This window comes from Syngnathus scovelli, chromosome 12 (genome assembly GCF_024217435.2).
Source record: "Syngnathus scovelli strain Florida chromosome 12, RoL_Ssco_1.2, whole genome shotgun sequence".
Taxonomy (NCBI): Eukaryota; Metazoa; Chordata; class Actinopteri; order Syngnathiformes; family Syngnathidae; genus Syngnathus; species Syngnathus scovelli.
This window is the reverse complement of record NC_090858.1, coordinates 4,686,755-4,707,626: the sequence shown is the minus strand read 5'-3', so window position 1 is coordinate 4,707,626 and position 20,872 is coordinate 4,686,755. Positions and strand designations below refer to the sequence as shown.

General features: G+C 44.5%; 1 protein-coding gene and 1 long non-coding RNA gene across 6 annotated transcripts; both read right to left on the bottom strand.

Moving 5' to 3' along the window:
* Positions 1-638: 638 nt before the first annotated feature.
* LOC137840834 (uncharacterized) lies at positions 639-8,882 on the bottom strand. Of its 4 annotated transcripts, XR_011087932.1 has the most exons (4): positions 8,424-8,882; positions 6,642-6,721; positions 4,625-4,788; positions 639-4,133 (listed from the first exon to the last, which is right to left on the bottom strand). It is a non-coding gene; the product is annotated as an uncharacterized lncRNA (long non-coding RNA). The 4 variants fall into 4 exon arrangements; XR_011087934.1 differs by lacking the exon at positions 4,625-4,788; XR_011087933.1 differs by lacking the exons at positions 4,625-4,788; positions 6,642-6,721.
* Positions 8,883-10,267: 1,385 nt separating this feature from the next.
* Positions 10,268-20,254, bottom strand: LOC125979001 (wings apart-like protein homolog). Of its 2 annotated transcripts, XM_049736998.1 has the most exons (21): positions 19,959-20,254; positions 19,334-19,460; positions 18,388-18,760; positions 17,564-18,227; positions 17,198-17,499; positions 16,751-16,881; positions 15,880-15,975; positions 15,129-15,299; positions 14,892-15,028; positions 14,187-14,298; positions 13,878-14,108; positions 13,683-13,794; positions 13,491-13,588; positions 13,337-13,413; positions 13,080-13,261; positions 12,835-12,950; positions 12,515-12,751; positions 12,237-12,447; positions 12,051-12,139; positions 11,880-11,975; positions 10,268-11,745 (listed from the first exon to the last, which is right to left on the bottom strand). In XM_049736998.1, the coding sequence occupies exons 3-21, from the start codon at positions 18,725-18,727 to the stop codon at positions 11,680-11,682; spliced, it is 3,468 nt and encodes a 1,155-aa protein (XP_049592955.1). In that variant the 5' UTR covers positions 18,728-18,760; positions 19,334-19,460; positions 19,959-20,254; the 3' UTR covers positions 10,268-11,679. The 2 variants fall into 2 exon arrangements, with proteins under 2 accessions (XP_049592955.1, XP_049592956.1); XM_049736999.1 differs by lacking the exon at positions 19,334-19,460.
* Positions 20,255-20,872: the final 618 nt, after the last annotated feature.

Here is a 20,872-nt window from a genome sequence, read left to right as displayed (position 1 = left end):
GCTGTGTTGATATGCAAATGCAGACAGGAAAAGCAGCTCGTAGGATGAGAGGCGGACTACTGGGACGGTTGGTCCAAGGCTGCGAGCGGGGATGAATTCATTGTTTCTTGGCATTTCTTGGTAGAAGGAAATGAGATGAGTTTTTCTTTTTTACTTTGTATATACAAATTTCTGGATTAGTATTCCTCTCAGCAGCGACCGGAGCTCTGCGGGAGGTCTCGGTCTGGTGATTAGGTCGAGAGGCTCAGCAGAAACCTCTTCAGGATTGGATGGAAGTGCTCAAGGTTGCAGCTGGTCAATTGAATGATTTTCATCTTGATATTTCAGATGTTTCATGCGTTGATTGTTTTCCTGTCGTTAGAGCTGTGGATTTGTTTTGACCGTTTGCAACAACACGATGTATGTATATGCAGCTGATGGAATTATATCGATTGCTCCTTTAAATAAAATATAACTTAAATATTTTGATAACAATTTTGAGCATTTTTAAAAGTGAAATATTTCATCTTCAATATTTTGGTTATTTTTAAATATTTTGTTAAATTTCCATATTTTTAACAATTTAATTTACATTTTAATGAATAAATATTTAAAGTAATAGTCATTTTTTCAACAACGGATTTTCAACTAAAAATTAAACCGCATGAATGGACACACTAAACATAATACATCAAATATTACATATGGATTTTTTTCCCCAAAGGCCTGTACTATGATAAATATTTTAGTTATTTTCTTTTGATTGTTCTTTTTTTTACTGTGATGGTGCTGCATCAAAGCATGGTCGTGCTAATACACACCCGCTTTGTTCTTCCAATACTTACAAAAAAGGAATTTATTTTCCTTCCAAACAAACCACGAACCTTATAAATGTGAGTCAATCCTGGCAATGGACCAGCAGAAACAAAGGAGAGTAATCATTCGTAAGGGAGTCGCCATAAACTTGACTTATTGCACACGCGCGCACCCAAAAAAGTAAAAATAGATACTGATAGGCAAGAGCAGAAATGCCAGTACGATTTTTTCAGGAGAAGACAGAAGCAGCTTGGATACAATGAGGAGGAATGTTGGAATGGAAAAATGTCCTCAAGCAAAAAAAAAAGATCTGAAGGTACAGGCAAGGCGGAATGACCAGCGGGACACTTTCTAGTGAGGAAGGAAATAAAAAACCTTGCAAAATGTGAATATGAAACCTCTCTCCACAAAACTCTTCTTCTATTCTAATATAAACCTGGACCAAAATCTTAGCCACACTCAAAAACACTGATTGTTTTTCAATTTGACTATAGTAAACGCTGATATGCAAATGAGATAAGGTGTCGCTCAGATAAATAAAAATCAACAATATCACTTGTGTTACAATTCATACAGAGTGAATGGGGCAATTAACGCAGAACAAAAAACAAAATCAATAAAACATGAACATGGCCTCCCACAACATTATGAGGCGACATTTAACCGTTGTCATTTGTCGCCGCTAACAAAACGCCGTCATGTTAGCGCTTTTTTTGTATTCCTTGCAATCCCCATGAAAGCAGCAAATGAGATGCTGCAATGCAAATTCCATGGGAGGGAGTTAAAAAAAAAAAAAAAAGAGGTAAAGAAGAAGAAGAAGAAAAAAAGCCGCCCAAGGCTGTATTCCCACCTGGAGTGTTGCATAATTCACAAGTCGAGTGCGCCGCGGAATAAAAAACACGGGCGCTTTCTCTCTCGATCTCTCCAAGACAGACAACACATAAATCTGACATGAGACATCCTCGGACTTCACGCCAGAAGTATTTTGTGTTGGAGGTGATTATGAATGCGGAAATGAGAGCATGGCTGCATCGCAAACAACTCATCAGGGGTGTCGGAAGCGTAAATGCAAATGGCGGCTGCTGCTTTGCTGTTAATTGCCTCACAAATGACTCGGCCAGCAAGCGAGGTGGAGCGTGTCCAACCTCACACTTGACCTTTCCTTTAGTCTGGAAAAGCTTCAGATTGAATTGACAAGCACAATTTCTATTGGTAGAATATGCTTGATAATGTCGCAGAACACAGTAGCAACCTGTTGTTTTTTTAAATAACTTCTCAATTGCACAAAATGGCCGACTTCCTGTTCAATTCCAAGCATGGTGGTGTTGAATTTTGTGTTGGTCAGTGAAAAACTAAAGTCAGGGGAAAAATTTCCTCAACGTACTTAGTTTTGATTAGACTCCTAAAATACTTTGTAGTCCCTCAAAATGGCGGCTTCAAATCAAAATGGCCGACTTCCTGTTCGACTTCCTGTCCTGTCTTGATGGACATGCCCAATGAATTTTGAGCAGCACCAAGGAGACTACTTGAAGAGTTTTTGGTCACTGATGGTGTCTTAACTACTCTTTAACTGACTCTCAAAACAAACAAGAATAACAATCACTCACAAAAAGACAACAATTAACAACAAGGATTGCGGGGCAGCACCTCGTTCTATTGTCAGTGATATCGACGGAATGCTTTCAAAGTTCCATTTGCTCTAAGGTTGCGCTCCTGTGACTCCAGCGCAGCAATTAAGCCCACGCGTGGGGATTTTTTTAATTGGATCAGCCGGCAATTATGAGAAATCCACCATCCGTGCCAAGTAGAACAACTATTTCCGTCCATTTCTGTCCATCTAATGTGCTTGAACCTGGGTTACCTGTCAATTGTCAGATTAACTATATTGTACATGGAAGTAATGAGGATTAGAAGAAATCTACCTTTTCAACATGAAATAGCAATTATGGCTCAAGCCTGACCAGATCTTGACTAAATCTTTGGCAAGGTAGTCTAGTTTTCACTAGTCTTGAAATCTGAAATCTGGTGAGGTCCATCAATGTCTCGATGGTTGTTCAGGCGAGATCCCGGTGCATGTTTGGAAGCGCCCACGTCCATTCTCTCAATTTTGTTGTTCTGGCCAGCACTCATGAATCGACGCCGGCGTACGAGGCGCTGTTGCTAGGTAACCGCTTACTCCGTCGCGCACCTATCATAATTTTACATCACAACCGTATTGAGTGATCTTTAAGGGGCCATATTAAAATGTCTAAACAGCGCTTCAATGATAGGCTCGACTTCCAGCCCAAAGTGGTTGATTTTATTAGAAAGCAGAGTAATGCGGCGGCGGTTCTGAATGGGTGGAGATAACCCGTCCAACTTGAGGCTTATCAGTTTTGCTTTCCCCTCGCATGACCCAGAAACCCTCAACTGAACCGCTCACAGTAAATATTCTGCTTTGTAACCAAAACCTGCGGGGGGATTTCTAATTAGGCGAGCATGGAAGATGCGATGAAGAGGAGGAGAAGAAGGAGGTGGAGGCAAATGGCTGCAGAGGGATGAGAAAGACAGGGGGAAAAAAAAAAACAATACATGATGACAGCATGTCTGGGGACTTATCAATTAATTATGGAAGCAACAATGAGGTTCGACTGGAGGCAGTGTCCGGAATAGTAAGCAGGGAGATGGACATAAAGGAGAGCACAAATTGTATTTTTTAAACAGTCAGATTGTCCAAAACTTTGCTCATTTGAATGGAAAATTTCTCCAAAATAAAGAACTTGAAAAGAAAACTCTGTCTGGAAACCAAAGATTTGAAAGCCTGACCCACAGCAGTCTGGGTCAGCCGCTACGGCGCCGTTCATACGTGCCCCGACTCTCACCAGTAAAATCCCCTCCGGCCACGTTCTGAACGAGCCGCAATAACACGGCACTGAGACTCTCAGATGCGGGGAGGGAATAAGATGGGAAAACAAACATGTTTGTCAGGGTACACAACGACTTGTATTCCAGGCACAACACGGCAACGCCGTAACATTTCAAACACGTAGCTTAAATGGCCGCTCAGACTCGGGTTTCTGTGTTTGTACATATCTTCCCAAAAATCATACTTGCAAATGACAGCAGGGAGTTTCGGCGGAGTCGTGCTGGGAGGTGAAGCCGAGAGCGAGCGGCCCGTCACGAACAAAGCCGTGCTTTCAGGTGCTGCTCTGTCGACGCCGATGTAGCATCCGGTAAGAAGTGTAGAGGCAAGTCCACAGTGGGCATGACGAAATTGACTCAAAGCTCGGGGAAGATCGCAAATCCTGTGCAAGAGCCGTCTCCAATCCAAGCTTTGTTAGTCTGATAGGAATGAATGACTGTAAAAAAATGAATCTCGTGAGATTGTTTTTCCGTAATATTCCAAAATGTCAATTGTGATTTAGTATGCAACCATGTTTTCATATTTTTTTAACAAAGGTAAGCGATGCATTAATTGATATTAAAAAAACATTTCAGTTTCCAGTTAGCTTAGCGCTAGCTAATTGGCACAAGGCAACGCAGACAGATTTAAAGCATGTAATACTAGATAAATATAATAATAATAGTAGATAAAGCGTTACATAAGTACAATTAGTAACCCGTTCGAGTTGATTCGGGACTCACTGGTGAATCTGTTCATAACTAGCAAACAATTTTTGGCAGCAAGGCCGGCCTGGGGTATTTAAGAACACAAATCTGAATTCACACAAGTCATGCGTCATGTTGTTCAGCAAAACTTTCCGTATGTTTTCCAATCATTTTTAGACGGACAGAGCAAAAAAAACAATAAAAGCTGGCAGAGTGCGTATAACGGGAGCATGTGGCATACAAGCAACTTAGAAAGAAAACCACCGAGTGCTCCTGCCGTGAGTGTTGTCGTCCCCGACAGCTAGCACTCCGATTTGCAGTCGCGCAACGCTCCACTTTGTCTCATCACCCCTCAAAAAAGCCAGCCACTCTTTGTTGACTCTCCGCAGGCCACCTCCACCGGACCTGAAAGTGACGCAAGTGGCAAGTTTCTCTGTAACTTTTAACGCTCGGTGAGTCACAAGAGAGTCTGATGTCCGTCTGAATCACATATAATAAGACAGAATTAGTTTTGTATTTTTTTTTTCACAAATGTTCGTATTGATAAGGTATCCTTCCAAATCTGCAAATGGCTTTGAATTAATTATTTATCATAAAAATATAAATATATATTAGATATAGTCAGGTTTCAATCTTCTGTAGTTTGAGTGCGTCACTTTTTGACAGCGTGAGATTTTCTAGAAAAGAGCCACTTAAAAAGCTGTCGACAAAAGCCCTCATTGCAGCAAAGTCAATCCAATTATTTTTCCAGGCGTGGGAACGATTATGACGTTCCTGAGGCAACCTTAATGAAATTAGCCGTTTGATTGGTGATTCCATGCCGAATTGTGTTCTGTCTCTGTCTCGTTAAGACGGCTAATGAAGCCGACGACTCGAGCGTGTCTTCCCCAGGTGCTAGCGTACTTTGAAAAATCCCGTTTTAGCCCCGTCGGTCAGGCGGTGGACGGCGGCGGCGACACCGGCGTCAGGCCCGAGAATCGAAATCGGGTCAGCGGGAGGGCGAGCCGCGAGGGACGCCGTCGCCCGGCTCAATGGTCTGATGACGAAGCCAATTAAATGAGACGGGGGGGGTTAGCGGTTAGCGGGACATGGCACATTTTTATTGCCGACGTCTACTGTTGCTTCGATGGTTATGCAGGTGAATTTATTCAGGAACATTGAATTAATTATTTCTGTTTTTATTGAACTAGGTGCTGCTCCAAGGTAAATGTAAATTTGCTCTTAGTCAATTTATGAATGTTACTCAAGGCCCAATTTAGGCTATTCAAGTAAAAGCGGGAAAAAGTCCTGTGCAAATAATACATCTCAATCAAACAACCAATCAAAATCACAAACACAGTTGACGTTACGTTAATTTACTTTTTTGTATCAACCGCAAAAAAAAAAAACACACTATGATGTAAATTTAAATCAAGGCCATTTGTAAACCAGACGCAACAGAGAGAGAGGTTGCCGGGGTTGGAGCACTTTGAATAATTTCTGAACATTGATGCAACTGTTGCTTCAAAATAAAATAAAAAAAGCAGCAGAGTATAATAATCACCATAAAATAAGAGCAAATAATGTGGCTGAGGGCATGTTTCAAATGCTATTAAAGCAGATTTGTCCAGTAATTATACACGATCGAGGATAAGGTTTAATGAGGTGGGCTTTGGGAAGAAAACAAGATGAATGAATGATCACATTTTGGAGCTTGCAGATAATTAGATGAAGTAAGGAGACTTATTATTTGCGCGTTACACCGAACACCGAATCTAATCTGGTGCATATGCTCTGCCCGAAAGCAAAGCCGCTTTTCACACGTTTGAATCGGGACTGCCCGGGGTCATGAATAAACATGAGTGGCCCTTATTAATAATGCATCTGCTGCTCTTTTCAGGAAATGCTGAATTGAAGATGTCCTGCTGTGTTCCTGGCCGCTAGTTACCCTAAAACCAAGACAATGACATGTCTTCTGCGAGCGAGATTCGTAACTGCGAATGTTATCAAAGCTTTTTTTCTTTCAATAATCATGTCCAAAGATGAACATTATAAAAGGAAGCAACAGACGTCCCTTTGTGTTGGCGTAAAAAGCAGGATTCCAGTTAATAATGAGACAAATAAGCTATGCTAAAATACTTCCTTTCTTTTTTTTTGTGGAATTACACTTATAAACCAAGTTACCTGAAAATGGGTATCTGTAAAATAAATGGAGCAGGGGGTTACTGTTACTGTATTGTTATTATAGTTCAAATTTTTGCAAAAAAAAAAAATCTGACCTTTTATTGGAAGAGCCTTCATGATTGGCAATGTCTGGTTGACATGAATCCTTGCAAAGTCTTTCATGGGGAGAAGTGGGCTTTAAAAAAAAAAATAAAAAATAAAATTCAGTCGTGCTATGAACTGCCAACACTCACGCGGGGAATTAACTAACTCATGTCGCGAGTTGGATCCGGAATCCCTAACAGGAAGAAAACAACCCCTCGCTCGCTCCTTGATTCTAATTCTGTCGGTTCAGAAGAAAAAAAAAACAATCGTAAACAGACCGAGAGTGAATTAGCTGAAACGCTAATAAACGAATCAATGCTTTTTTTTTTTTTGCCTTGTGGAAACTTTTTACTCACCCTGAGGAACAAACTATACTTATTTTTATTTCTTAATTTTAAAATGCTTCATGGCCTTTCCTCTTGTTGTTCTTTTGTAACATCTCAAGAGTGGTTGAGAAAAACATTGAAGCCCGAATCTCACTAAGCAACAAGTTTTTCCACAAGTAGAAAACTGTTGGTATTTTGCCAGAATTCCAAAAACCTTGCAAACCGTTTTCTTCTCACAAACATGTTCAAATTTCTTTTGGACAAAAACAATGTGGCATTTTGGACTCACGTGTTACCACGTAACGTGAAATGTGCCCCTTTTCCAGTAACTCATCAAACCACAGTTACCCTTCAAATGTCACAAAATATCACCGCTTGAAAACCAACACAGGTGGTTAGCGACCGGCCTACAAGGCGCTAGTGTTAATGAACATAACACTCCTCAAACTACTAACAAGGCTAAAAAACACAGCTTGAAAGAACATTCACACACACAAAGTACCTTTACACACATCCATGCACAATAACACATAACCATCCCACAGTTACACACCCACACAAAAGCACACGCTTCAACATAATCCTCCTAACAGAAAAACACACACACACACACACTCACTGACCCACACACTCACTTACTTACACTCTCTATTATTTTTATTATTAACATGCAGAAAAACACATGGAGAAACATAACACTCCCACGGTTACTCAGACAGACATGTACGCACGCACTCATAAACACAAAATTACCAACACACAGGCAGGAAACCACACAAATGGATTTCCTGTTCCGACAAACCTCCCCAGACTTTGGCAGCTGGCTAAGGTAAGAAAAAGCAATCCATGCCTTCGTTACAGCTCGGTTTGACGACTGTAATTGAGTCCTTCCTAGAGGCGTCTCCACTTGGTCAGTCCAAAAAACTGCCGCTCGCATCCTAACTGGAGCTCGTAACCAGCTGTTGTGAAATATAAAGTTGTATTGTATTTTGTAGTAAGATATAACATTTTTTTTCACTGTGGATAAAGAATACATGACTGTGAGTATTGTGATATTGTCTGTCTACATGTGTTGCTCCACCGCTATATGTATAAAATTGTCTTTTATTGGACAGACATGCATCTAATGGATAGGTAGCAGCTCTCATGTTCAAAAATATTGGTGACCCCTGCTCAACGTTCTCTAAAGACAACATAAATAAACAAAAATTGACGGCCGTAATTATTTGAAGAAAAAAACCCACACTGATTGACTGCATGTGTGCACATTTCAGCGGACTGTATAAGCGAAATGAGGCAATGTAACTCTTCAAAGATGAGCGTCCTGACAGCTTGAGGGCAAATCAGCAAGTGGGCAACACCGCTGATGAGGTTGTGTGCAAAAAAAAAAAATACATACACAAAGATCACAGAGATCATTGCAGAGCACTAACACCCCCCAGTGGTACCGAGAGAGTATGAAAACACCTGTAGGCTCAAGCATGCCCGTCCGTCCGTGGCTGTGGACCGGTAAAGCCAGAAGTAGGATGCTGGCGAGACGTTTTGATTGACAGCTCCCAAATTAATCCCGAGGTGGCGCAACAGCGGCGGCGGCATCATTTCACCTCATCTTCGCTCTCTGTGCTCCCTCGGAGCGGCTGGCATCCCGTAAAAATTCTATGAGGTAGGTGGAGGGACGGGGAGGGGGTGACGGAGGCCCACTTTGCTCCATCGGCATTAGAAAAAACGCTACAAAAAAAAGAGAGCAGTGATGGCAAAGGGGGAAGTAGGGGAGAGATGTGTAACGATGACCATAGAACCGGAAATGGAATTAGTCCAGAGGGAGGTCTGTCTGCTTATGAGCAATACAATTGCATATTAATTTTTCACCGATCGTATTACAAAAAGTACACTCTCCAAATTAAAAATCACTGAAAATTAAAAAATAACAACATAAAAATGAATTTCTACACTTACCTTTCTCGAGAGTAATCATTTTATTTTTTGCAAAGCTGGTGATAAATATTTAAATATGCATAATGTGGGTGTAAAATATGTAAAATAGTCAGTTTATTTTAAATTTACATACGTTTTTTTCTCGTGCCAATCTATAATCTAAATTTAATTAATTGCGCCCAAAAGAGTCTATTATCGGCATCACCTTTGTGCACTTTTTTAATTTGACGTGCATTAGTTTAGGGGGCCTGCCACATCAAATATGGCGGACATTCTCACCACCAGAAAAAGCGCTCTGCCATTGGACGCTATGTATCAACGTCTATGCTTAAATAACGATCGTTTTTTTTTTTTTTTTTTATGGTAAAGTTTCAAGAGTATCATTGCCACGGTGTTTTATCTGTCACTTTATTGCTTTCCCAGTTTAATGCAGAATCATCATTAAGTATTTAACCAGCGATTGGTGCGCTAAACTGTCGAGCTCGCTAACCAGGCTAGCTTAGTTTCACAAGAGCTGCAACAGTTTGGATAAATTCCTTGCTCAGTCAGCTGCATTAAATGTGCACAATAACATTTTACTGGTCCCAAACAATGTTCAGATCGCTAGCTAATCTGTGAAGTTATTTTACCTGTCTTTGTGGGGTTTGTGATGACGAATTAAGTTGCTGACCACGTTGTCAGGTGGGCGGTTGATTGAAACAAGTCGCAAGTCAAATCGAGTCTGAGTGAAGTCATGTGACTAGTCCCAAATTTCTGCTTTTTTGAAAAATTAAATTACTATGCCTTCGACCTATTAATCAGATATCAACAATCTTAAAATAAACAAAAATGGGTCATTTTAGTGCTTTTTTTCCCCCTACATAAGACAAAAATGAAGGCATTCTGCCTGTAAATCATGTTAGCATTAAAAATAAATGTGTTCATTTGTATTTTTTTAATTACTCGGATTAATCAGTTATCAGAATTCCTCTCAAAATCTCATTATCGACATTTGTAAATGCGACGAACTGAAAAGGAGAAAAAATGTCTGTGATCATGCATGTAACTCAAAACAATCGTATGCTATTCTTTTTTCGACAGTAAAGTCATTTTAAACAGCTTGAAGCCTCCTTTTTTCTTGTTCAATCTGCCAAAATGTTGCCTATAGTGAAGTGAGTTGAGTTGACAGCTGTCATAGAGTTCTCATATGTCTAATTTTTGCTAGAAAGTTTAAAACAATTAGACACGACAGCTCGAGAAAAAAAAAAAAGTAAATGTGGTCAAGCCACAACCGAAGCAATTTAATTTCAGCAAGTATATTGTAGCATGAATACTAAGTAGATTCAAGCTAATTGGCTAATTACTGGCACGATAAAAGTAGAAATAAAACAATTGAATGCGAGTTTTTTTTTTTACTTTTTCCATAACTATTTACACAAAAATGGGTAAAAACATTTTTTTTTCCTCGCTCCTTTTTTCTTTTTCCAAATGACAGAAATATTGTATAAAATAAAAATATCAGCTTAGGGAGGGAGGGAAGGAAGGAGGTAGAAGGGGGGGGCAAAAAGTAGTCTAAGCATCTTTGTCAAAGTCCATTCATTGCTTATGTACATCAGTATTTATATTCTACAATTCCATACAGAGCAGACATTTTGCAAAGGTCAAAGTTCATCACTGAGGGCTGGATGACGCTCACCAATTTGGGCATGGCTAGAATGACAACACGGGGATTGGTTGGTGTTTGGTGAGATTTGGGGGGGGGGGTATAAATATTTGTGTACGGTTGGGCAGATGGCTGGATATACAGAAAGCATGTTTCAAAACAAATCAATTTTCCTTAACTAAAAAGAAACATTCATCCGTGACGTTTTTGAGGAAATGGGAAGCTTGAGAGCAGCCAGAATCAAACCCAGAACTCCTGCCTGCGAGGCAAACATGCTATCCACAAGTTCAGTCATTTCGCACACAGATGAATTCATAAATCACAATTCAGCCAGTCAGTCAGTTCGGCTGAGTGACTTAAACGACGACGCCAGTGAGTGAGTGGCTAAAATGCCCTGTGGTCCATTCTGCCGACAGTATGTCCAACCACTGTGCTGTCCGATGACGTAATCAAGATTTTAGACGCTACAATAAAAAGGAGATAATTAAATTAAAATATGATTCGCATTAAAAAAAAAAAAAAAAAAAAAAAAAACGGCACACAGTAATTCACATCTGCAAGGTTAAAATTCATTGTGAGACTATGTACTGCGTTGTTGGATTTAAATAAGCTAAAACACACTCACGGGCGCTAAAAGATCTCCAGGCTGAGCCATTGTCACTTAATAAAGAGCCCCGATTCCATTCAAAGCTGATCCACAAATCATAAAATTCAAATAAAAAGGCCCTCAGAAGGAGAATGAATAAAAAGGGCAATGTGAGAACATAAAACTCCAAAATGGATTAAGACTTGCCCCCTTGACATTCTGCTGCAAATATGAGCCAGTGAAGGCATTGAGACATCCTTGCGACATGCATCAAAGTGGTGCTCGGCAAATTGACTCTTGGCTTTTGATGTGGAAAATAGAAGAAAGAAAAAAAGGGGGGAGACCCTCTGGGAAATTGATAAATGACTCTTCTTGACGTTTCCGCCACCGTGAACGTTGACGGCGAGCGCTGGCTTTGGTTCAGTTGTGTGTGCAGGTCGCCTGGCGCGCCACCAAACCCCCCCCCCCCCCCCCTCCCACTGCCCCGTGGTTCCGGCCAGATACCCCCCCGACACGTCCCCTTGGGCATGCGGTCGGCGCGTCAGTCTTAGGCTCTGCTGTTAGCAGTGCTCCAGATAGTCGATGACCCGGGAGATGGACTTCTGCCCTGTGGTACCCACCGCACACTGAAAGACAAGCCACACAGATTGAGACGAGAACTTGCGAGAAGTTGGATGGGGTTGTAACCCCACTGAATCGAATCGTAACACTATCGTCTTTCGATGACTACCAAATTTAAAATCGCTCTTCGGGTACTCACCGTGAGGTTCATGAAGCTCAGGAACTTCTTGAGCATCTCTGTCATGATGGAGAAGTCTCCTTTGGGGAGGTGTTGTCTCACAGTAGTCACGTTTACCTGCCGGACGACAGAGAGGCGGGTTGGATTTAAGAGCTTCTACAAATTGTGCAGACAACTCCTGAGTGTTCCTACCTGGCTGCCTTGGCAGAGGCAGCCCAGCAGCAGAGCCGTGTAGGAGGCCACAATGCTGTCCTCCATGTGCTTGCCAGCGTGCTGCAAAGCTTCACAAAAGCAGAGTGGGAGGGGGAAAAAATGGTTAGTGGACGCAACGGAGAAGTGTCGTTCAGCACAGAGATTGAAAAACATCTCCCAAGCTACCTTTGTTTAGGTCCAACTCTTCGTCCTCCTCCTCTTTCTTTGGATTCTCCACTACGGGCTGGCTGTCATTGGGCTCGGCCGCCACCCACTGGATCTCGCCCATGGTCTCCTTCCACTCACCGCTCTGGTCCTGGGGCTTGGGCGCCTCGCTGATCAGGTCGTCCGTTCTGGCCTCGGCCAAGATGGCAGCTCGCTCTCGCTCCAGGAAGAGCTGGGAAGAGAAGAGGCGTTAAACAATTTTTTTTTATTTATTTTAAGGCAATGATTCTTTTTCCTACCTCGACCAGGGCAGCCAAAGCACCAGAGGCCTCGGGCTTCTTTGCTCCGTCTTCCTGAGTCTCGGCCGCGCTCGGCGGCGGCGGCGCAGACTCGGCCGACGCGCCCGCTTGCGTCGGGTCGGCCGGCTGTGTCAGACTGTCCTCCAGACAGAAGTGGTCCATGTTGAACTCCATGTCCACCAGATAGTGGCGGTTCCTGGAGCTGTACTCGACCAGATTGATGAGCAGGCCCAGACCCTGACAGGAGAAGCAGAGCATGTGAATTCTATAAAAATATATATAAGGCAATAAAATGATTTACAAAATTTGAAGCGCCTTACCAGCACTCGCACGTCAAAGCGTTGTTCCTGCGGGATGTAACGCGGAACCCGGAGAACACAGTTTAGCGCCGTGACAATGAGCTGATCCTGCTCGCCTGTCTTGGTGCTTCCCCACTCTGAAGACAATTTTTTTTTGGGCATTCAAAAAAAATTTGAACTCGATTTTTCAAGTCCAAAACAAGCCAACTGGACCCACAAAAAAAAACCAGAGGCTTCGCTCTTTGAACACGCAGTAAATGATTTACCATTGTCATGCGTGAGGTTCAGCAGGACGCCGATGACGGCCCTCATGCAGTCCTCCACCGCCTTGCCCACGTTGCTGCAGCTCCAGTGCGGCAGCGCGGAATCGCCCGCCTCCGCCGACACGCAGATGTTGTTCAGCGCCCTGCTGTAGCGCTGGATCATGTCCTCGCAGTGGCGCAGCGCTCTGAACACACCGTTAAACGTCTGCAAAGGATCCTCATCGAAATACGACGGCGCGTTCAACAGTTTTGCTCCTCACCTTGCAGAGGAGACGATGAGCTGTGAGTCCTTGTAGGCAATTAAGTAACCCTGGTTTTCCGGATTCTGCACGGTCACCTGTTGGCCCCCCAGAGGTCAAAGAAAGGAATTACAAGCCAAGCGAGTAAACGTGATTTCGGCACTCAGTTACTTACGCTTTCAAGCACTCTCAAACATCGCTCAGCTCCCCATAAAGACGCCACCAGGTTCTCCTTGTCGTCCTCCTCGCTCAGGTTTTGCACGCACTCTTTCACTGCGCAAACGACACCATGAAGAATGAGACCGGCATGTCTGACAAGTCACAACTCTCAAAGAGGATTTACAAGTTCCTGTTTGATTGGGGGTACCTTTGTCGACAATGTGGTCCAAACCTCCAAGGAGTCGCAGCTCTTCCTTGAACCAATCGCCTGCTCTTTTGGACGTCAGAGAGAGCAGTGTCTCCATGGCAAGGTGCCCCGTCTACAATCAAAATAATAATAATGAAATCCGCCCACGACCTTGACTTTATCTGGCGTCATTCCCAGGGCCAGCCCCCAACCCACCGTGATGTTTTCCAGGTCCAGGTGTTTGTTGTGCACAGTTTCGCACAGCTTGCGGATCTTCTCCTTGACCTTGGCCACCTCCTTGGCGGTGAGCTGGTCTTGATGAGCCGAGTAGTCCTGGTCCAGCTCCAGCAGCTTGATCATAAGCTCCAGGCAGGAGCGGTCCAGGTCCATGTTGAGACGGTCACGGCTCAGGATATACATGAGCGCCGCCGTGCACAAGGCGAGATTCTGATTGGTAAAAAAAAAAGGCGAGTGAGCGCAGGCCCCTGCGGCGGAGTCTAAATCATTTGGGAACTTGCTACGGACCGGGTGCTGCGACGAGTCGCTGAGCATTTTGAAGACCTGCGCCACCTTGCCTCTTGCCCGGAGATGCATCCTGAAGCTGGGCATGGCACAGCGGGTGGCCAGGCTGATTATACTGACGCACAAACACACACACAGAGTAATGACATGGATCTGCAAATTCATCTTCCAACATTTGACAAAATACCGCATGCTCGGGACAAAGTTCAGGTAACCAAAACTGATCTGTTATCAGCCATCAATTCTAAAAAAAAGGCACGCTTTATATTGTTTTTATCATGTAAGCGACATTTTCCTCATCTTCCCAGCATGAGACCATATAAACAACCATGCGGGGGGAGAAGTGGATATTTTTTTTTTGTGTTCCTTTCCAAAGCTCGGAACCTAGCCGGCGAAACAATTTTCATCCCGAAAAACCTTTTGAGAAAAAAAAAAAAAAAAAAAAAAGGCATGGCGTGTTTCCAAGATGCGCTGAGGCAGCAAGCTACGAGGTTGTGAGCTTTGGTGGGAAGCGGCGCTCGCTAATACGTGCCGACGCGGACAAATGTTAACTGACAAGCCCTTGCGGCGTTCAATCAACGTAATGAGCTACTTGGCACTCATAATATACAACCAACAGGAGCATGGATGTGTCGCAGGAGCGCTGAGAGGAAGAAAAAAAAAAAAAACATATCCGTGAAGGCCAACGAAGCGTTTCCCATGGCTTACCTAAGGCATCTGGTGTTGAGCGGCTGGCTGCTCTTCAATCCCGTCTCCAGGTACTCAAAGTCGTCGGTGAACTCTTGATTCTCGCCAAACTCCACCACGTCGTTGAAGTGCTTGACGTGCTGCACCACCGTGTACAGCTGGGAGAAGGCAAAAAAAATTAGCTTTGTGACAAGCAGCTCATTGTTTCATCATCAATCCAAGTATCAGAATATCAAACCTGATTTTTGGTCAACTCACCTCCTTGTGCTCCTTCCTGCACTTGAGAGCCGTGACAATATCCTGGTAGGGTCGCGTGGGGATGGTTTCTGATTTAATGACTTTGGGCGGGGGCGGAGGGGCTTTGAACACGCCGTCATCTTTACGGGAGTCGCCGTCCTTGCCGCCGCTCGCGCCGCTCGATAAGACGGCCTGGGGAGGAGGAAGCGACAAAGACAAACGGGGCTCAGGCGGCCGCCGCAAAATCTATTTAATGACACGTCCTGACAATTTAACGCGGCTGAATAGTCGGCTAAGCACACAAGTCCTAAATAAGCACTTTTAGCAGATGAGGTGGTGCAAAGTTGAGGGCAACTTTTGCAAATGGCTGTTGACAAAGTGCAATTTGCTAGTCCCTGAACAAACATTGACTCACGTGGGGGAGGAGGAGGGAGGGGGATTAAAACACGGCATTTTTGCAAATGGAAGTTCACTGTCAGGGCAAACAATTCCACTTGAAGCAAAAGAGACTAATTAGAGCAATTAGAAGCAGAGGCGTTGACTACGGAGAGACCAATAAACAATATTCCGCCTTGTGCTCCTGAGGGCCGACGGGGAATTGTGTAACAAATGCTAATGATTCGGCGATGCGTCGTGCATTGTGCGCTCGACAAAGACACGGCGCGTCTTCGTCATGTCATCGGCGCTCCTAAACGCCCTGTGATTAATGCTCGACGTGGCAAAAATGAGAGCCGGATGGAATTTGTTGAGCGGCGGGGAGGCGGAGCCTTACCGGGGCTGTTTGGGCTCGGGAGGGGGGCGGCGTGGGGATTTCTTCGGACTCGGGCTGGTTCCAGTGCCGAGCGTTGTACACCGCTTTTGCAGGGGACTGAAAAAGAAGAATCGGACCGTTTGTTTGGTCGGGACATGAAATGATGTGCGGCAAAATATTAAAGTGCAACTGGAAACCCTCAAACGCCCTTCGACAGTTTATGTGCGTTTAAAAACGAGCGGATGGTGTGAAACTGTCAAGCTGTTTTACGATTTCAGATTTTCGCATCTTGCAGGTGGCTCAATAAACACGGTTTCAGTCTTTTCTAAAGCAGAAAGTTTTCCTTATTCAATTTCAACAACGGCGCTGATGCAAAGAAGCCCGTGAAAGAAATTCAGACTTCCCGCTCATTTAAATAAAGCATCGCAGCGTGGAACATAAGCACGCTCTATTGTCGTACACCGACACATGAATATTGCACAACGCAGCAGCGGGCTTGAGATGGTGACGGCGGCGCAGAACAAAAATGTGCCGCCCCCCCACACCCCGAGCGTCACAAAGCACTTCCTGAAAATGACAAAGAGTGCTTTGCAATTACATAACACAACAGCACAGTGGGGTTTTCGTGCGTGAGACACGCAGAGAAAAAAAAGAAAAACTAAGCAAGATGGAGCACAAGCAACAAGCCAAAGCCAATATGGCGCATAGTCAAGATAAACAGGCGTGACTGCAAAAGCAACGCGGCAAACTGGAGCAGAATGATTCGGATGAGTCCGCCCGTGAGCTAACGTGAGCAACGCACGCGCACGCTTAACCTTGTTCAACGTCAAGCTGCGACGGGTTTGAGTCGCGCCCTCGCTAATGAGACGTTACGGCGTCGAGACTCACGGACCTTTTTGGGCCCGCTGAAAATCTTCTTGAACCCGCCGCCGAGGTCCTTGGACTTTTCGCTTTGCTTCCCTGAGCGTCCTTTTTGGCCCTCGCTGCCGCCTGGGCTGGAGTCGTCGCAGAAGTCAAAATTGTCTGCGGGAGGAACAACAACGATGATGGCGAATGACAACAAGCGCAGTCACGTGACCTTCGCCCCCAGTCGCACATTAACATTATCTGCTGTGGAGTAAAAACGGACTGGAAGGAGCACGTTATTTTTCAACTAATTAAAACTTGGTAGGGTGCGACCAATTCATTTGCCGGCATATTTAAGACAAATTTTCACCGATTATTCTCTTCTCACGAGTTAAGTTTAGCGTAACCACGACAACCACAGCGCAGGGAAAAAAAAAAATGCCTGCCATGTGCTTCTTCTTTCTATCGTGATGAATTTGAAGTGGCATTTGACCTGTGTTGCTGCTGGCCTGGCTGTCCTGGGAATCACTGGTGTGGGGGCTGTCCACGCTGGACCCCAGTGCGACCAAGGCCGCCGCTGCCTTCCTGGCCTTCTTCTCCTTGACGTGGTTGTCGTCGTCGTCGCTATCGCTCTCGCTGAGGTCGTCGAAGCCAAAGTACTTGATCTTGTAGCTGCTCTTGCCCCCGCCGGAGCTTTCGGAGGCCTCGTCGCCGCCCGGGGCCTCCTCGTCCCCAAAGCCGAAGAACTCCAGCTTGGACTCGGCTTTGGTCTTCTTGGTCTTGACCAAGGCGGTTCTGAATCAAAAAGATATTTCATTGCATTTTGTTCTTTCATTTTGACATCCCCCAACCGACTCACCTTGTAGGTTTAGGCTGCACATCCGACTTCTTCCTCATCTGTCCCGCGTCTCCGAGGTCGGCGGGCGTGGCCGGCGCCACCAGCTCTTCGGCGCTGCGCTCGATGGAGTCCTGGATGGTGACGTTGCACACCGACACACAGGAGGGGTGCAGGACCGTGTAGTCGCGGACCCTCCCACCTCCTCTGCCCGCCGGCTTGGCCGCCGGTTTGGCCGCCGCCTTTGCGTTGACGCCGCTGTTGCTCGCAGAGGCGACTACACTGTTCGGCTTCTGGCCGGCGCTCTCCACTTCGAGGTCGGCGTCGTCTTCGGGGAATAATTTGCTCGAGCGACAACGCGACTGGTATTTCTTGCAGTTTGAGGCTCTGAGGGTGAACGGGGAAGGAGGGATGTTGTCCACCGGACGAGGCTCCTCCTCTGGACTTTCTTCTGACGGTGGGGCGACATCATTCGACGAGGCGGTCCGGAAGTCTGCGCTGCCCCCCGACACACTGGCGGTGGGTTGAGGAGCAAAGCCGATCCTTTGGGTCCCTGAGGAATTGTGAGCCGAGGCGGCGGCCGTTTTTGACAAAGACGACGCGGACGCCGGCAGCCGGCTGCTCTCCGGCACATTTTTGAGCCACGGCTTGTGATTTTCAAAAACCTTTGCGTCAACTGCTGGCTTGCCTGCGAACAGAACGCAAAGCAATATTACGATATATAGATTACGATAATAAATTCACACAGACAACTAAACTGGTCACATTCGTAGACTTGCGTGCAAGTGCAAAAAGAGTGCTAGCACAAGAACGAGCGAACACGCGACCGGGTTCTTTCGTGTCCTTACTTGGAATTTTGTACGATGCACTCGTGGTGTGCGCGGAAGTCGTCACGACAGGTACGTTTTCAGCGGCCGTCTCGCTCGCACCGCCCTCGCCGACACTCACGGGTTCATCGTCGCTGTCGAACCCAAATGGGTCATCCCCGCTGTCGCTGTCCTCCATTCGGGGCCTCTTGGACGGCTCTTCCGATTTCGCAGGAGGCCTTTTGGCCCCCAGCTGGGCCTTGTAGGTGGTTTCGCCCCATTTGGTGGTCAGGGTGGGCTTTCTGTTGGAGAAGACTTCTTCGAACTTGGAATTGGCCTCGCCTCCCTTGCGGTTGTACGTTTTACCAAATCTGGATGTCATAGTGCTCGCTTTATGTTACATATTACCTGTGACCTGAAACAGAAGGACAACATTGACATGACAATCAGGTTTGTGAATATAAATATTGCGCCACGGACACAATTCTCATCACCACCAAATGTGCTTTGACTGCAAAATGTCAGCTTTAATTTGAGGGCATTTACATTCCAATCAAGGGAACGGTGTAAGATTGCAACACTTGAACGTGCCTCCTACTTTTCAAAGGGAAGCAATTGGCAATCGGAGAAATGGCTGCTCAGCAGTTCTGTGGCTAGGTCAGTATGTATCGTTACCAAAGAAACTGGTTCTTTTGTATTTGATAATGATGCAGACAAAAGCATGACTGATTAGGTATTTCACTTTTTGCCAACAGTATCTGCTCATATTCAGTCAAAGTTGTATCAGTCTAAGATGGAAGACAGTCCAAAACTGTTGCCAAATTATGCCTGAAGGTTTTAGTTTGACTTTTAACAACATCTGCATGCCTGAATTAGCGTGAAACTAGTTTGGGAGCTTTACAAACGTAACTTCTTAGGGAAGGTGGGAAAAAACGACAAGGTTGGCTAATGTTAAAAAACAATTACTTAATAATAACGATATACTTACTGAGCAAATGTGGAGCACGGCATACAACCTATGCGAATGATTAGAATGGATACCACTGTGACGGTTCTGCCACACCACCACTGCCTCAATTTGACCCAGGAAAACCCCTGACTTGTTTATGCATTATCTGTAAAAGATCAGACTATAAAGAACGCATACTTCCATTATTTCTGTAGAAGTTCATGTCTACTTTGAAGATTCTATTGCCGTATCAAAGATCTTAAAGCGATAAAAGTAAGCCTAGCTATACTGCTAACATGACAGCTTTGAACACGTTTCCGTTACTCGTCTGACGGCCGAAACAATTAATACACGTTAATTAGATGCCGTTATAACATATTAACTTCGTCCCGATGCTCACCTATCGCTGAAATTAACTTTGATACAGCAAAAAATGCGGCGATGCTCCGTGCGGGCCATCGGGTTGTAAAGTTCACATAAAGTTAGCTGATCGCTGTTAGCATTAAATGCTAACAGCTAGTTTACGTTTCGTATCTGACCGAATGAAACATTGGGGATGGTGTAAATAAAAATATAATAATACAAAACAAAAGATGATTAATAATTTTAAAGGCAAAAAATATTATTAAAATATTCAGTTTGCCAAGTGCTCTGTGTTACCTACCTTTCAACTCCGGAGAAGGCTTGTTTGTTAGCCAGCCGGCTAGGCCTGATCCCCCCAAACCAAGCGCGTAAAGTCCGACCGGCGGAGTGCAAACAACGGAAGAAACGCGGGCCCCGCACGGTAAGCGGGCCCGATGAATCACCGGTGGGCGAATAAACTAAGATCGCGTGTTCAAACGTGGTCTAAATATAGTGGATAATCCCGACTTTCGCATTTTGGAGCGCCACTGGCCGCCATTGAAACATCCCCTCCCCTCCTTGCTTTGCTCTGGCCACAACAGACACGGAATGCCAGGCTCCAACTGAATGTAGCCAATCAGTAGCGCGGGTATTTTCTCGCGATGCAGTGAAGTCGAATCTGATTGGTTGGAAGATAAATTCCAATTCATAAATAGACGATAGGGTACGCTAGAGGACCGTAAAAAAAATGAAATTGAGTTTATATTGATTTTAATTTATTTAGCTGATAAAGCAATTCTGTTTGACACCCTGGGTTAGTGTTGAAAATATTTTACTATTACGCCTTAGTATTTATGATCTTTTTTAGAGTTTTGTTATTTGCATAGATGTTTCTTATGTTTTCATTTAGACTTTTTTATCTTGATTTTACTGTTGAATTGTTTGGTTATTTTATATGTACTCGTAAGCTTACTATCAGTAAATTACTGTGCATGCAGTTATATCTTCAAACCACATAACGGCAGAAAACCTATTTGTCTTGTTCCTGTCCCCTTTCCACTAAAATGTTACCTTTGACCCTTTTGAACCACAAATATCTTAAATACTTAAAATTATGACACACGCCTGTGGGCTACGTCAAACATCTATAAAGTATTTTTCCATGTGAAGGGAAAGGAATACAGTACGTAGCAGTAATCGGAAGGCCATCCAAACGTGTGGTCAGGGAAAAAATGT